Source organism: Peromyscus californicus, unplaced genomic scaffold, assembly GCF_007827085.1.
Source record: "Peromyscus californicus insignis strain IS unplaced genomic scaffold, ASM782708v3 Scaffold_12__1_contigs__length_115047231, whole genome shotgun sequence".
Classification (NCBI taxonomy): Eukaryota; Metazoa; Chordata; class Mammalia; order Rodentia; family Cricetidae; genus Peromyscus; species Peromyscus californicus.
This window is the reverse complement of record NW_026294413.1, coordinates 93847128-93863252: the sequence shown is the minus strand read 5'-3', so window position 1 is coordinate 93863252 and position 16125 is coordinate 93847128. Positions and strand designations below refer to the sequence as shown.

Here is a 16125-nt window from a genome sequence, read left to right as displayed (position 1 = left end):
GATCAGGCTGGAAGAGTCTGTGCCCATGGAATATTGTTCTGCTGTGATGGTGCGATTAAGGAGATTTATTTTTATACCAAATTGCCTTTGTCTCCGTCTTTAAAATGCAAATGTAATCATGTTACTTCCCTGCTCAGAATTTTGCAGGGGCTCCCATCTTTCACAGCAGTGCTTTTCAGTTCTTCCTCCACCACCAGAAGCACGTCTCAAACAAAATCCAAGCCCCTTAGCAAGGCATACTAAGTTCTCCCAAGTGTGACACGTACCACCTACCCAGCCTCATCACCCCATGACACACCTGAAGCCTCTTCCTCCTGCCCACTAACAACACAGAGAGGGCTGTCCCTTTGGAAGCCTCCTGACTGTAGTTAGAATGTTAAATATCTGCTGAAGGCCTTGTGACTTCAAAGCCCTTGGTAATATTAGACGGAAATAGGACCTTTAAGAGGTAGCCACATGAGAGAAGTTGAGTCACTAAAGGCACTCCCTTGAGAGATTGGGACCCCAGTCTCCTCTCCTATCCCTCCTGTTTGCCTTGTGGTGAGCAGCCTTTGTCTTCCCTTCTATCATGATTTACGGTGCCACCACATCCCAAAGTGACAGAGCCAATGACCATGGATGAGAACCTCTGAAGCCGTGAGCCAAATAGATCTTTCCTCCTCATAAGTTGATGGCCACAGGTATTTTGTTACAGTGATGGAAATCTAGTGCACTCCCCTAACACTGTCTGAAGTGCCCATGCACAGAAAATCAAGCGCAACGATGGATTCTAGATGATAGCAGTGTGTCAGTCTAGATGATAGGACAGGTCAGTTGAGTGTAACAAATATAGCAGGAGGGTTATATTGTTTGTGGGGGGAGACTATAAATAGGAGACAAGAAATCTCTGTATCTTTCACTTAATCTTACTGTAAAGCTAACACTGCCCTTAAAAATAAAGTTTATTGACATCTTTTTATTGAAGATAGATTTTTTTCATACAATATATTCTGATTACAGTTTCCCTCCCCTAACTCCTCCCAAATCCCCCTCCACTACCTCATCTGCCCTTTAAATCCATACCTTTACAGATTGTCTGTCTAGAAGAAGTGATGTTAACTTTGCAATGTTTATGTGAGCTAGATGTTTTGGTCGATGGCAGATAGAGTGATCTCTTAATAAAGATTGGTTATTGATATTGGTGTTGGTGGTGATAAAAACTCAGTAAGTGTGTACATTACTATGGTTTCGCTCTGGTCTGAGTGATCCCCAAAGGGTCCAGTGTACATAGCCTTGATCTCAAGTGTGGTTCTATTGGAAAATGATGGAGTTCTCATGGAAGAGCTAATGGGGGTCCTTAAATCATTGGAGGCTTTCCTTCAGGAGGGACCATGGGATCTTATCCTCTCTCCCTCTGAATTCCTATTTGGCATCATGAGTTCCCCCCAACATGTATTCCCACTGTGAGGTAATTGCTACCTAGCACCCTCATCAGAGGCCAAACCAATGGGGTGGCCCAATCTTGAACTTTGAGCTTCTAAACCTACAACCTTTTCTCTTTCGTAAATTAACTGTGTTGGGTATTTCATTGTAGTAGCACAAACTGACTGATATAAAGAGGGGTGTGCTGGATTGGAATTACATTACAATGTCTGAACTTAGTATATATATATATATATATATATATATATATATATATATATATATATATATATATATATATATATATACCCCAGAACATAGGAAAAGTATTCAATGAATGCTTGTTTAATAAATGGCGGGGTAGGTAGATGGGTAGGTGGGTGGATGGATGGATACAGTTTACCCCAATCTCAGTGATAGATGCTAACGACACTTCAGAAGCAAAGCCTCTCTCTCTACTCCTAACAACCTCCTCCTCCCAAAGTCGTCTTTCCAGTGATCCCACCCAAAGACCCCAGGTAGCACCCCTACCTCCTTACGAGCCCAGGTAGCACCCCTACCTCCTTAGGAGCACTGCCGAACTCAGCCTGCAGGGCAAGCACCCCCAGCTGCAGCAGTGTCTCCTCACTGCAGTACAGCCGCTCCTCTAAAACGTCTTTCCGAAGCTGCAGGTAAAACTGATGCCTTGTCAGGCTGTGCCTAGCAGAGAAACACAGGAATAAGGACAGCTTGAGAGTCGGGAGAGGGCTACACTGGAGGGCTTCGCAGTCTGGGGAAATGGATACAACCCAGCAGAACCCAGAGAATAGAACCAGAGAGACTAGTGTGGGCTCCTCCACCCACACCATGCCCCTTCCTCCTGACGGGGCTTCTCTATACCAGATACTTCACCTAACACCCATAGGGATGTAGTTCAAGACATGAAACTGATGTTCAGTTAGGTGGTGTCACTAGTAAGCAGCAGAAAACAGAGATGGTGAGCTGACTTCAAAGCCAATGCATTCCCCTGGAACCCTGAGCTGTGGAGCTGTACCTGGCAGGGATTTAGGGAAAAGAGAACCTGATGTTGAGTGGACTATGTTTGAAATACAGGGAATGACTTCTCATTTTGATCAGGGCCCACCCTAAAAGACTAGTTTTCCTCTTGATTCATCAGAACCCCATGGACAGAAATTGACCTTTATATGCAATATATCATTCTCCAGGACTCTACCTATCCCCTACCCATAATGCCAGTTACCTTTAATGATCCTAGGAACAGGCTGCGGCACTCACCGGAGCAGCCCATAGTGACTGACAAAGAACTTTATCCTCAGGAAGAGAGTCAAAGTATCCATGGAACCTTTCGGGTGCTGTTCTCTCCAGCCTTCTGGGGCGACTTTGCACAATCTGGTGTCCTTGTCCAGGAAAAAGAACTCTTCACCTGAGATGGAAATAGAGTTTGGAGGAAGAATGATAGGGAGTGCCCCACCCTCAGACTCATCCCTTGGGCTCTCCCCAGAGGGGTGGGGTGCAAGCTGCATTGGTCCCTTCAGTATCTGGTAACAAGGGACTCCTGCACAGGCCATAGGAGCTGAGAGGAGACAAAGGAAAATGATCAAGAAGAAACATAGTCACAGCCAGCTAGCTCTCCATATGCACAGTCTGTGTCTGCAGATTCAACCAACCACATATTGAAATACTTACTTTACATGTACTAAATATGTACAGACCTTTCTGTCAGTGTCCCCTCTACGATACAGTGTGGCACCCGTGTAGATAGCGTTCACACTGATTTGAGTACTCTGGAGACACACAAGAGAGTGCACAAAGTGCATGCATACACCGCCTCGTTTTATATATATATATATATATATATATATATATATATATATATATATATATGCACTTCTGTGGACTTGGGTGTCTGCTGGGGTCCTAGAATCCGATTCCCGTGGATGCTGAGTGACAACTGCATTTATGATGAAGAGCTGTCACTTAGCATCTGCTTTCCTGCTGTCATCATATGACAAAGGAATGGAGTCCCTGCCACATGTCAGGTCTTTCTGCATCGATTGAACCGTCTTGCTCCTCCCAGTCACAGACACATTACCTACTAAATGTGTGCATGCTCCTCCCTCACCCAGTGAACCCAAACATGCAGTGCAATGGTGTTTATAACTGAATTTCTCTCTTCCTCTCCCTCCCTTGCTGCTCCTCCTCCTCCTCTCCCTTGCTATGTGTGTATCTGGCTCTCCTTTCCCCCCTTCTTCATTCTTTCTCTCTGCCATGTGAGGATTCAGGGAGAAGGATTTCCTCTGTGAGACAGAAGGCAGATCCCTATACCAAGAATAAAACAGCTGACACTTTGATCTTAGACTTGAAGATTCCAACTTTGAGGGTGGAAAGGCGACTGTTTAAGCCACCCAGCTACAGCACTTGGTAGTGACAGCCCGAAAGGACCAAGTCCTTGATAATAACTATCTCATTTGCAAGCTCGGGTCTTCAACTCTTGCAGAGTTGATCCTCCAGCCCATCTAGGAGAAGGTTAGATCAGTCGGAACCTCTGAATACACTGCCCCCATCCCTCTGCTCCCTTGAAAGCTGTTCTCAACCAGACTGAGCATCATAGGCTACTCCCGGGATTTCTGCAGGTCTGCCCCTCTCTGACACTCTGCATATCCTAAGCTGTCTGCTCCTGTGCTCCACCCTCCCACTTCAGTGTGTAGGACAGTGACTTGTCTAGAGTGAGCTCCCACCACAGTTACAAGGCAGGGCTTTAAAATTAGCATCCAGCCTTTGCTGCCTGGGGAGGTATGTGTGCAAAGGTAGGTAGGTGTCCAGGTACTTCTAATGGCCATCACCCAACACCCCCAGCCCTCCACCCTTGCTGCTGAATTTGGCTCCCCACACCATACTGACTTTCCCTTAAGATGGATTCTCTCCAAGGGGTGGATGAGTTCCCAACACAATCTGGCTGGCAAACCCTCCCAAGATGGTCTCTATCTAGATTCATGATTTCTCCAGGAGGCCCCTCCCTAAGCAGCTCCAGAAATCCAAGAATCATTCCCATGAGAAGGGTTTACAAGTATCTCCTTGATTGGAGGGTAGAGGTTGTGCTCACCTAGATTTTACTTATTTGTCCATTTAGAGTTTTGAGCATATATGTACACGTTGGCGTATATATGAGAGCATTCACATACATGTGCCTGTGGAGACCAGAGGACGATCTTGGATGCCATTACTCCAACACCACCCACCATTTTTTTTTATTGAGACAGGGACTCTAGCTGGCCTGTAACTCCCCAGGTAGGTTATACTGGCAGGCCAGCAAGCCCCAGAGATCTGCCCGTCTCTGCCTCCCCAGCACTGGGATTACAATGAGACACCATTACACTCAGATTTCCTTTGTACATGAGTCCTGGGAATCAAACTCAAGTCGTCCTGCTTACAAGACAGGCACTTTCCCAATTGAGCTGTCTCTCAAGCCTGACTTTTACTTGGATTATACATTGCAAATAAATAAAATGCCACGTCTTCTGTGGGCTACCCAGGCAGAAAGTGCAGCTTGCACCCTCATCAAAGACTGCTTCTTTTACAGAAGACAGAGACCATTCCAGAAAGCCACTACTGGTCCAAATGCAGAGAACAACTGACCATGGAGCACTCAACCCCAACTGGTATGTCTACAACACAACTCCTGCACCTAAAGCTCCAGGATCATGGTAGAGGAGGGAGCAGAAGGACTGTGAGAGCCAGGAGATCAGAAAGTCTGCAGTAAGGTTATGTCTTCTGGATACGGCAGGAAAGCCACGCCCATGAAATCTAAATAGTATAGCTGACTAAATAAGATTAGAATAGTGGCAATGCCAATTGGCATACCAACATGGATAGGGGAAATTTCACAGGGCTCTAACCCTAGACGAAAAGCTACAGGCAACTAATGACTATTGAGAGAGAAGGGACAATTAGTTTTCCCCAGAGATGAGCACTCTAATTAGTTATCCAATACCAAGTGTCATCCCTGAAAACATATACATACAAGCAACACTAAATACTAACAGACTCAGCAGGTTATGTGTGTGTGTGGGGGGGGTGCAAGCATGTGCATGTGACAATAATAATTAATGAATAAGAGGTCATAAATTTGAGAGACGGGGCATGGGAGGGGTTGGAGGGAGGAGTGGGAGGGGAAAAGTGATATAACTATATTTTAATTAAAATGCATTTTTTAAATAAAGTGATTTGAATAGTTTTTGGTACTCAGCAGGCACTTAAAAAGAATAAAATTCTTCCTAAAAAGTGCTTCCATTTGTATGTTACAAAATTTAAACTCCACTGATTATGACCTACATCACAATACAGAATGGCTGTTCTTTCTATTTGGAAGTGGTGTCCTTGTGGCGGTGGGGGGTGGGGTCTGATGAGAACTCTGTGGAAACAAGGACACTGCCACCAGCCCCACTGTGACACACTAAGAGCTCACAAGCCCCTCTTTAGAAAATGGAGAATGAGGAACACCAAGACTCTAATACCTCCCAGATGAGGCCTGGAGCTCAGATTGAAGTCCCATGAAATCTTCTCAGCCTCTTCATTCTGCACTCTACACTGAGGTTGAGGGACTCCATCTACCATACAGGAGTACTTGCAGGAGAGGAGGGGGAAAGGCCTTTCATGGAAAGAGAAACTTGGGAAAAAAATGTTTGAAAACCATTCTCTGGGGAACGATTAACTTGGGTTCTTGGAGGCCAAGGTGCACAATGCCAGCAGCACCTCAGATAATTTACAAATGTTTTTAATATTTGTTTGTCTAACTTCAGAGCGATATAACTGATCAGTAAACCACAAACCCATATCCTACCCCGACGCTTTCATGGCAATCTGTGCTCACTTGACGCTTTTCACACAGGTACCCAGAGCACCCTCTGTGATAACTTGTGCTGAGGTAAACAAGGTTAGGCGTCCCAGGATCAAGTAATTTTTCAGGAGGAACAGAGACCAGGTACCCATGTGCCTGGGTTCCCAGAAGTTCATGTCAATAATGTCCCCAGCAAACGCCTACCTTTCACATAAGCCAAACCGAAGTAGGTGGTCTCTTCAAGGTTGATGAAGGACATGACAGCATTGAAGACAACTCCTGCTGTGGACTCCATGTCACACTTCACCTCCAGACACTGTCCACTCAGCAAGACCACACAGAGGTCTCTGAGAGCCAAGTAGGATTTCCCTTTTTTGGTCTGAAAACAATAATAGTACCAATGACCACAATTAAGATAAGACTATGAGTCTTTAACCTGGGTTGGTCTTAACTAGGCTAAGCATGTCCCATGGATTACCTCATTTAATTGTCTACCTACTAGGAAAGGAGTATAGTTTTGCTTCCCATTATCAGATGAGAAACTGAGGCTTAGAGACAATGAGGGGCCTTCCCAGGGTTGCACAGTTGGTAAGAGGGAGAAGCCAGACCCAAGTCTGAGCTCTCTGAAGAACCTATGAGGTCTGCAATGTGGGGAGATAAGATCCATATCTTTCCCCAATTTTCCTTCAGATTCATCCATGAGTCATGCACCCCTGACTGAGCCAGAGGGGGTTTTCTAGTGTTTATTTACATTGCTCTGAGCTACAGAGAAGACAGGCATAGGGATGGCATAGGAACCTGGGAAAAGAAAGACACCAGCCCAGGCTTCCCACAGCCCTGCCTCCAAAAGACCTAAAGCCAAAAGGCAGCCCAGCCAGACAGGGTTGGCCAGACAGGCCTCTTGGCTCTAGGAGCATGGAAAAATGGGAAGGTCGTCTTCCCAAATGCTCAACATTAGCTGAGAACCTCACGCCCCCAAGCTGGGCATGAAGCATGAGGCCATGTGTTTGGCTGAGCTGGGTAGCACCCCCAGATAGTGCTCTCCCTCTGCCAGACCCTTTTCCTACAATCCCCCTGTCTCTCTCCCTCCATTCCTGTCTCCTTGGAGTCCCGTCCCCATCCTCACCTGTCATCTTCTACCCTCCTCCATCCTTACATGTCTTCTCAATGTTTTCAAAGCACAAAGCGCTACCTGGCCTGCTTTTCTGTTATGCTTTTGTCTCTCTTTTCCTCCTCCTGCCAGACCGTAGGCCTCACACGAAAGGACTTTGTTCACCCAAGCATAGAGTGGGACCTGGCAGAGCACCTAGTCCGTGGAGATGCTTCTGGCATTTGTGCTGAGGGAGGAGATGGGGGCTGAGCTGAGATTAGGGGTGAGGACAGAACTGGAGGCCACAAGGAGCTCCTCTCGGAGTGGAGAAGGAGAGGCAGGAGTAGCGTGGCCACGCCCTGGCAGGGGTCTGAAGGGACGGGAGAGATGGAGAAGCCGAAGTGGATGGAAAGGAGAACGCTAATCTTTAATCAGCTTTGAGAAGGCAGCATGAGCAGAAATAGGAGGAAGAGAGGGAGAGAGACATGAGGGCTCATGGGAGAAGGACCTAGAGCAGGGAGACTACCAAGACGTCCCCTGGAAAGACCCAGTCAGCCTGAGTTTGTTCGACTTGAGGATTCCTTCCCATCCCACCCAGGCTAAGCCGTAGTTACCACAATGGATCCAGGCAAATGTAGGGTCACCGGGGCCTCGCCAGCCAACAGAATGAACTCTGGTCTGGAGAACTGAGAAAAACATCCAGAATAACCAAAGATGGAAGAAAGAAGGGGTCCCAGGCTTTGGAGCTCATCTCCGCCTTCCGCAGCCCTCTGCCGCCCGGTACCCCTCAAAAAAGCCCTTGTCAGCTTTCGGCAAGACAGAGATGACGAGCAGAGACCCCTGCTGCTGTCCACCTCAGCCGAGAGGTGTAGGAGACTGACAGCATGCTGGCTCTACCTGGATGTGTCGTTAGAGGTTAACATTTACCCAGCTGTACATACTATTCATGTGTATCAAAAGCCTAAAACAAGCTGGGTCTAGAGGCAAACACGCCTGTAACCTCGGTACTCAGGAGGTTGAGGGAGGAGCATCGGAAATGTGATGAGCTACAGAGTAAGACCCTATCTCAAAAACAAAAACCAAAAATAAAACAAAACAACAACAACAACAAAAACTTAAAAGAAATCGAGGACTGAGGAGATCTTCAGTCGGTAAAGTGCCAAGGGCAAGCATGAGGACCTGAGTTCAATCCCCCAGAGCTCGTGTACAAGCCAGGCACAGTGGAGTTACACCTATAATCCCAGCACTGGGGAGATGAGGACAGGGGCAGTCTAACGGAATTTGGTGAGTTCCAGGTCCGATGAGAGACCCTGCCTCAAAAAAAAAAAAAAAAAAAGGTGGTGAGCAATTGAATATGAACCTAGAACTGACCTCAGCAGAGTTCTTCTATCTGCCTATGAAAAATCCACAGGAGGTATAAATAGACCACAGGGGCCACTCCCTGTCTGTATGTCCTGTTAACTGGGCCTTCAAGGCTGGGTGAGTTGGTGTGGTTGCTCTCTGGTCTCCAGTCCTCCAGATTTTTCCAATCCTAACAAACACACACACACACACACACACACACACACACACACACACACACACACACACACACACACACTTGCCAACAAGAAAGGAGAACTTCTTCCTAGCTAAGCCACTTTGCAATCCCAGACATGCCCCTGCATTTTGTCTGTCCAAAAGGCCTCTCACAAGTGCACTCTGTCTGGTCATCTCTCTTACATGCCACACCGGGCTATTGTTCCACACACAGAGCCTCAAACTTCAGGAGAGGTCGGCCTGAAACAGACCTCACATCCTAAACAGCATCTACTGTACAGCCAGTCCAGGGGTCAGGGAGAGGGATGGATGATACCCAGCTTCAGTTGGCCAGGTTCAGGTTTCTGTCAGCACAGGTCTATGAGCCCCAGCCCAGGGTCTCTGAGCACTGAAGCCCCTGCCTGTATCCTCCCTCTGTGTTACAGGTCCCAGCTGGGACCACTCTTGACAGTGTCCCCCAGCTCCGGACCTCCTTGCTCACCTTTCCCTTTCTTTGTAGGAAATTCCTTGGAGAAGATGTTGCTGGCTGTGAGCTTTCTGCTTCCGCCAAGAGTATAGGCCCTGAGCCACACTGCAGGCCTTCCTCACAGTCACAGGGACCCGCACCTGCAAAAGCACTGGCCAAGAGTGAGGAAGGATAAAGCACTTGATGATGTAGCCGTCGGACTCAGCTGCCACCTCCTGTTATTTCCCACATCATGAGAGAGAACACAGCATCTTCCACTGTTGAAGCTGAGACCCGCAGAGGTTAAGACTATACAACCACAGGCTGGGGAACTTCTTAAGGTATAAGACCACACATACCCCTCCTCTGCCACCCCAGGATTCTGCCTCTGTGTTCACCCTGACTCCAAGGTCCCAATATTCCCTAAATAGATCATGGCTCTGACTTTGTTTTTGAAATTTGAGATATTCAAACTGTTTTGACAATAAACAGTCCACGTACCACCTACTGGTGCTTTGGCCAACAGCAGACCAACTGTGTGTGCAACAGGGGTCCTGTGACACAATGAAGCTAGCAAACTCCAGCCACCTAGAGAGGCTGAAGTCATCACAGCGTGCACAGCATGTCAGGGACTCATGGGGATGCTGGGGTAACAAACCCACTCCCCAGGAGTGAAGCCTCCACAGTCAGTGACTCAGCTGGTCACAGATGCAGAAGATGACCAGAGAGGCCAGGAATTCTGACTAATCCCTGATGAAATCAGCAAGCCCCAGGCATGAGCTCTGGGTGACTGTGGCCCGTAGCCACTGTGCTTTGGGGTTGTTTGCTGTGTAGCAGGCAGGGTGTGCCTAGGGATCGCGGCTAAAATACCAGTGCCCGGGTTGTTCCATCTCTGGGCCGGAACGGGATTCCCGGGAGATATGGGGTTCCTGACCAGACTGTTGCCAGCAAACAACGCATACCTTGGCTTTTCACTAATGTCATTTTCTGACAAATGGGCTTCTCATCACTAATCAGCAAAGAGTCAGGGTGTGTAGACTCCCACACCAAGTTCACAGTGCTCGAGAGCAGGAGACTCACCCATTAACGAAGCTGCACCGACTGTGTGCTGTGGTGCTCCCGCGTCGCTCCGAGGAGCTCTGTGTCTCTGTGCTTCTCTCTGAAACTAACCAAACAGTATGGTGGGTAGGGGAAGTGCAAACAAACAGCTTGGCTTTGGAGGGTAAGCAGCCCGGAGTGTGGATACCGCCACAACTCATCAGCTGTGCGCCCTTGGTGAAATCACTAACCATCTCTGAGTCTGTATTCTCACAGTGCAAATGGAAATGACAATCCCAAAAGTAGGGAGGTGAGAAGAGTGTTGGGGGTGGGGGTAAGCCTAACGACAAAAGGCTAAGTAGTTCCTTGATTTAGGAACAATGAGCAACTTTCAGGAAAAACAAACACATAAAATTAGGCTTGGTGGTGCACACCTGTGATCTCAGTCCTCAGAGGTTGAGACAGGAGGATCAAGAGTTCTAGGCTGTATTACGAGATTCTGTTTCAAAATGAATAAGTAAATAAATAGGGTACAATGGTAAATATTGATCAGCTTGACGAGATCTGGAATGAAACCTCTGGGCATGTCTTAAGAGACTTTCTGCTGTCGGTGTAATTGAGATGGGAAGATCAGCCCTAACTATGAGTCACACCATTCTACGGGCTGGGTTCCCAGACGAATGAAAAGAAGAGAGCGAGCCGAGAACCAGCATCCAATGCTCTCTGCTTCCTGACTGCGGATGCCCTGTGACCAGCTGCCTGTCACTCCTCCCGCCATGCCTTCCTACATCGTGGACTATGTCCTCAAACTGTGAACACAACCGAACCCTGCCTCCTCCGGGTGCTTTTGTCTGTTTTTTTCCTCATCACAACAAGAAAAGGAAGTACAACTAACTCAAGTTCAGATAGCTGAGAAGCAGATAAAGGCACATAAAGGTTAATGGAAAAGCCACTCTCTCAGCACACTTCGAGTAAAAACAAACAAACAAAACAGCTCTTTATGACTTATTTGTGTGTCGTTCCACTTAGAAGGTTATTTTTAAAACCTTTTTCTGTTTGGGGGCTGGAGAGATGGCTCAGTGGTTAAGAGCACTGGCTGCTCTTCTGGGGGCCCCGAGTTGAGTTCCCAGCACCTACATGGGGGTTCATAACCATCTGAAACCCCAGTTACAGGGGATCGGATGCATTCTTCTGGCCTCCACAGGCATCAGGTATGCACATGGTAAACAGATAAAACACTCATGCATAAAATAAAATAAAACTTTTTTCTTGCTTTTTCTAACTTGTTCTCATCAATTTGGATAAACTAGACTCCAATTTAAACAGCTGGTATTTAATATAATTAACTCTATTCAACTGTTGAAACTTTACTAGGCACAGTGGCCATAGCCAGGGCCCTTAGCACTTCCTGGGAGAGTAGCACTTGCATGGGAGCTCTCTGTGTACACAGCAGGGATGTCCACACTCAGAGCAGGAGACAATGGAATGGTCACTCTGAGTACCCTCTGCCTGAACGGGACTGCTCCGAGCCTTCACTCACTTCTTCGAGGCTGCAGACCATCAGAGGCCCGAGCACCAGGGCTCTCACTGCCAGCCCGATGCAGCTTGCTCCTGAGAAAGTAGCTTCTGCTCTGCTGCTCACAGGCACCTTCCTCTACAACTCTTCTCTCCACCTGGGTAGAAGAGATTGATGGAAACGCGTATTAGCAACCAGGTCAGACAGGTACATTGATACCAACACAAGCAAGCTACCTGCCAGGCTAACTAACTCCTCATGGGCATCTGCCAGACATCTAACACGGAGCCCCTGAATTTTTTATTGAATTTCCTTTTAATTAAAATTTGGCTGATTTAAATTCCAATAGCTACACACGGCTGGTGGCTCCCCAGCGGGAAAGATGGGTTCTATAACTGACCTCGGAGATGGTGCCCAGCACCAAGCCCACCAGCCGGCTGACGTGGAGACTGGCAGGGGCTGGGTACACCGCCACTTCTTCCTGACGAACCCGGCAGGCTTCCAGAATGGCCTGCAGTGGCCGCCGTCTTCGAGGTTGGTCTTCACACATGGCCAGCAGGAGGGCGTGTACGGGTTCTCGAAGCTGCAGGGGCTGCAGAGCACACACTGGTGAGAAGCGCTGCCGGGCACTGTGGGGGTCTGAAAGAATACGGCCCCCAAAGGGAGTGGCACTATGAGGAGGGGTGGCTTTGTTGGAATAGGTGTGACCTTATTGGAGGAAGTGTGTTCACTGTGGAGGCGGGCCTTGAGGTTTCTTTTTCTCGAGTTTTCCTAGGTATCATAGTTGACTTCCTGTTGCCTGCAAGATGTAGGACACTCAGCTATTTCTCCATCACCATGCCTGCCCGCATGTCACCATGCTCCCTGCCATGATGGACTGGACCTCTGAATTGTAAGTGAGCCACCACAATTAAATGTTTCCTTTATAAGAGTGGCCATGGTCATGATGTCTCTTTACAGCAATAGAAACCCTAACAAGACAGGGCACCAAGACCCACATGCCCCAGAGACTCCAGGAAACACACTCATCACCACTAGAACACACACACACACACACACACACACACACACACACACACACACACACCATTACATTGACCTGGTAGCCTAGTGCTTCCTATACTTACCTGATTGGGGGGGGGGGGGGCAATTATCTCATGAGGACTTCCCCCTGGAACATGAGTGCAAGGGAATCAGACCTGTAAATTGAAGTGGCCTTTCATGCAGAGCCATGAGCAGCAGGCAAGGGCTCAGTCACAGTCACTCTTGGTAGAACTCTACACCACACAGACACCAGGCCAAAGGAAAAGTAGTCTTGTACAAGCAGTCTCTTCATGCTCTCAGGAGCCTGTCTTCACAGCAGCCAGGCCACTGTGTCGACTATTTTCACAGCTCACTAAGGGTTGTGTCCAGCACAGCTGCTCTTCATCCTCATTGCCTTAAAGATGGCAAGGACTTGACCTCAGCAAGCATGGGACCCCACAAGTATACAGACAAAAGCCTGACCCAGGCCGACCTCAAACAGCAGCAGGGGTTTGGGAAGACAGAATGAGCTTGTGCTGTGCATGTGCACAGAGGAAGAGGTGCCGGTGAGCTGGGAGAAGAGAGCTGGTGTGTGAGTCTGAAAGGAAAGGGCTACAGAAGGGGCCGTGACAGAACGACAGTGTGGGGCCCCAAAGTACTGGGTACAAGATGAGGATGACAGAGCATTAAGTCAGGCACAGGATTGCAAGTCACACACCCCTAAGACAAGCCCTGGGATGTCAGAGACCCAGCCGACAGCAGCAGGGGCCAAATTCTGGAATCCGTGTGTCCTGGTGAGATGCTCGAATATAACCATGGGCAGTAGGTAGCAGTGGGGGTCTCACCTCAAGCAGGGTGAGTTGTAAATAGTTTTCTGCTTAAGAGATGGGGAGAAAGTGAGGAAGGGAGGCAGGGAGAAAGAGAGGGGCTTGGTGAGGCAGGGGAGGGTTTCATGGCCAGGTTCAGCAATGCTTCTTATAGCCCCAGTGTTTAAAGGATTCTTATGATGTCAGATGAAAATATGCAGTCACACACATACATAGATGCACGCGCATGTGTGTGCATGCACACACACACACACAGGCATATATACGAATGTGTGCATTCACACAGTGCATACGCTCATCAGTCGAACTGTGCAACATGCTTTGCTCCATAAAGCTTCTGTGTCTTGAGGCTTGCCATAGTCAGGAACAAGCTAGTGTGAACCTCTTCCTGAGGAGACATTGCAGGGTGCATTTGATCTCAATTACTGAGCACAGAACCCCTTTCTCAGGGCAGCAGTTCACTTCAGGGAGGGCCAATTCTAAAAACATTTGGGAGAATACACAAATAACTGTCTTGGTTGTATATGAAGTCCTCTAGTTTGCCACTTCCTGTGGTCAGAGAGGACAAGTGAATCTTCACTGCCCGTTTCCACTTGCGTCTGCTCGGAGTGTTTAAGGAGACGCTGCAGTTGTTCATGGACTCGGGGAAAGGAGCTGTGCAATCGGCTGGCAAAACCTGTAGAAAGCTTTGCACAGAAGGGTGGTGACAGCCACACTTAATGAATGTGGTCCAGCCTAAGGGAGAGCTCCTAAGCTAATCCAGAGGGATGACCTGGTAATTTGTGAGGCATTCTTGTTACAGACCTGGTTTGGTGGAACACGAAACCCTGCTGACCAGTAGAGAGTCATCCCTAGGGAATAGACATGCATCTGCCCAAGAGAAAAGCACATGGTTAGAAGTCAGGCATGTGACTCCACAGCCCTGCACGCGAAGCCCAGCACAGTCTCCGCAAGCAAGGGGTGGATATCCGGCTAGCCCGGCACCATCTGCACCTCCTTAACCCTCACTGCCTCCCACGCTGCAGGCTAGAAATTCGTTTTCTAGCTGTAACTATGACTCCCAGTTTGGTGAAAAATAAGAAGGAACATCTGTTAGGGTGCTTCTGGAAGAAAAAAACAAAACAAAACAAAATGAAACTTTTGCTTTATTAAAACAAAAACAAAAGCATGTGACTGGGCCCACACTTGCCCTGCTGTTTCTACCTGCAATACCATATGGCATGTGGAGTCACAGCAGCCATCTTGCAACCCTGCGGAGATAAGCACAGGGACTAGAATAGAAATATATACCCTGAATCCTTGCTGATATCATTGAGGTGCTGCTACTACCCATAGCTAAATTGCTCCCTAAGTAACTAATGACTACCTGTGGCTCTGGCTGTTGTAGCTCAGACTTTCTGTTTCCTGTAACCAGAGCCAGCCAGCCACTCCACCCTCTGGGTCAGTCTTACTGCAAAGCCCTGTATCTTGTCAGAAAATGACACCGTGCAACAGGAAGAGCGTGGTCCGACTTCTCTGAAGCTCCAGGATTTTAAAAGTGAGTCCTCTGCCCAAACCCTCCTAAAGATGGAGTACAAAAGCACTTGGGGGTGGTCATTATCATCAGGCCAAGCCCTATGGTAAGCCTTTTGCTTATTTGAATGTATTTGGTCTTCACAACAACCCTCTGAGGCAGGATTGTAATTGTCCCCATTTTAGATAAGAGGAAACCAGAGCAAAGAAAGGGAGAAACTACAGAATTTGCCTAAATAAGACCCAAACATGAGATTGAATCTAAGCCCTAGAGCTGGTGCCCTGAGCCCCATAGCTATGGCCTTCAGATGAATTAAAGTCTTTTGTTGATGCCGGGGGGGCTTTCATTGTAGGAGACAAATTTTTGAAGATCCTTCTCAGGAAAATACTTTGAGAACTGTGCAAGAGAAGCCCCTGAAGTAACAAACTGTGTGTTAAACCCCTGGTTACTGAGTGCTGCTGAGGACTTTCCAGTGTCCTCCCCAGGCTTCACCCTCCCCAGAGTAGTCTGGCTTTCAGAGAGTGCCTTGGGGGAGGTCTGGCCAGTCCTTTGCCTTAGCATCCAGAGCTAGAGTCAACCCAACTCCCCCCACGTTAGACTAACACAGGTGGTCTGAGGTCCCACATCATGGGGATGAGGAGTCCAATATCACCTGTGCCTGTAAATCATTCTCTTTATTTACCTGAAATTGCACCCCTATAATCCAGCCCCACCCCTAGACCCAGTGTGGGAAAGTTCCCAAGCTGCATCTTCACAACAGTGACCCTGAGCAGAAGTGGGATCCCGGGCACAGCTGCAGTGACCTGAGCAGAAGTGGGATCCCGGGCACAGCCAGAGGCACCACTCACTCTCAAAACTCTTCATGGATTTCAAGGCTCTGTCCAAAAATGTTCTAG

The 16125-nt window shown here is 48.1% G+C and overlaps 1 protein-coding gene across 3 annotated transcripts in view; it reads right to left on the bottom strand.

The window, feature by feature from the left end:
- Positions 1 to 16125, bottom strand: part of Frmpd2 (FERM and PDZ domain containing 2) — a 115985-nt gene that overhangs the window by 68899 nt on the left and 30961 nt on the right. For all 3 annotated transcript variants that reach the window (XM_052733924.1, XM_052733925.1, XM_052733926.1), the window contains exons 4-12: positions 14521 to 14586; positions 12267 to 12458; positions 11891 to 12023; positions 10393 to 10477; positions 9349 to 9484; positions 7943 to 8014; positions 6443 to 6617; positions 2677 to 2824; positions 1962 to 2100 (exon numbers count right to left, since the gene is read on the bottom strand). In XM_052733924.1, coding sequence (XP_052589884.1) covers positions 1962 to 2100; positions 2677 to 2824; positions 6443 to 6617; positions 7943 to 8014; positions 9349 to 9484; positions 10393 to 10477; positions 11891 to 12023; positions 12267 to 12458; positions 14521 to 14586 — 1146 coding nt within the window. The remainder of the gene's footprint in view (positions 1 to 1961; positions 2101 to 2676; positions 2825 to 6442; positions 6618 to 7942; positions 8015 to 9348; positions 9485 to 10392; positions 10478 to 11890; positions 12024 to 12266; positions 12459 to 14520; positions 14587 to 16125) is intronic.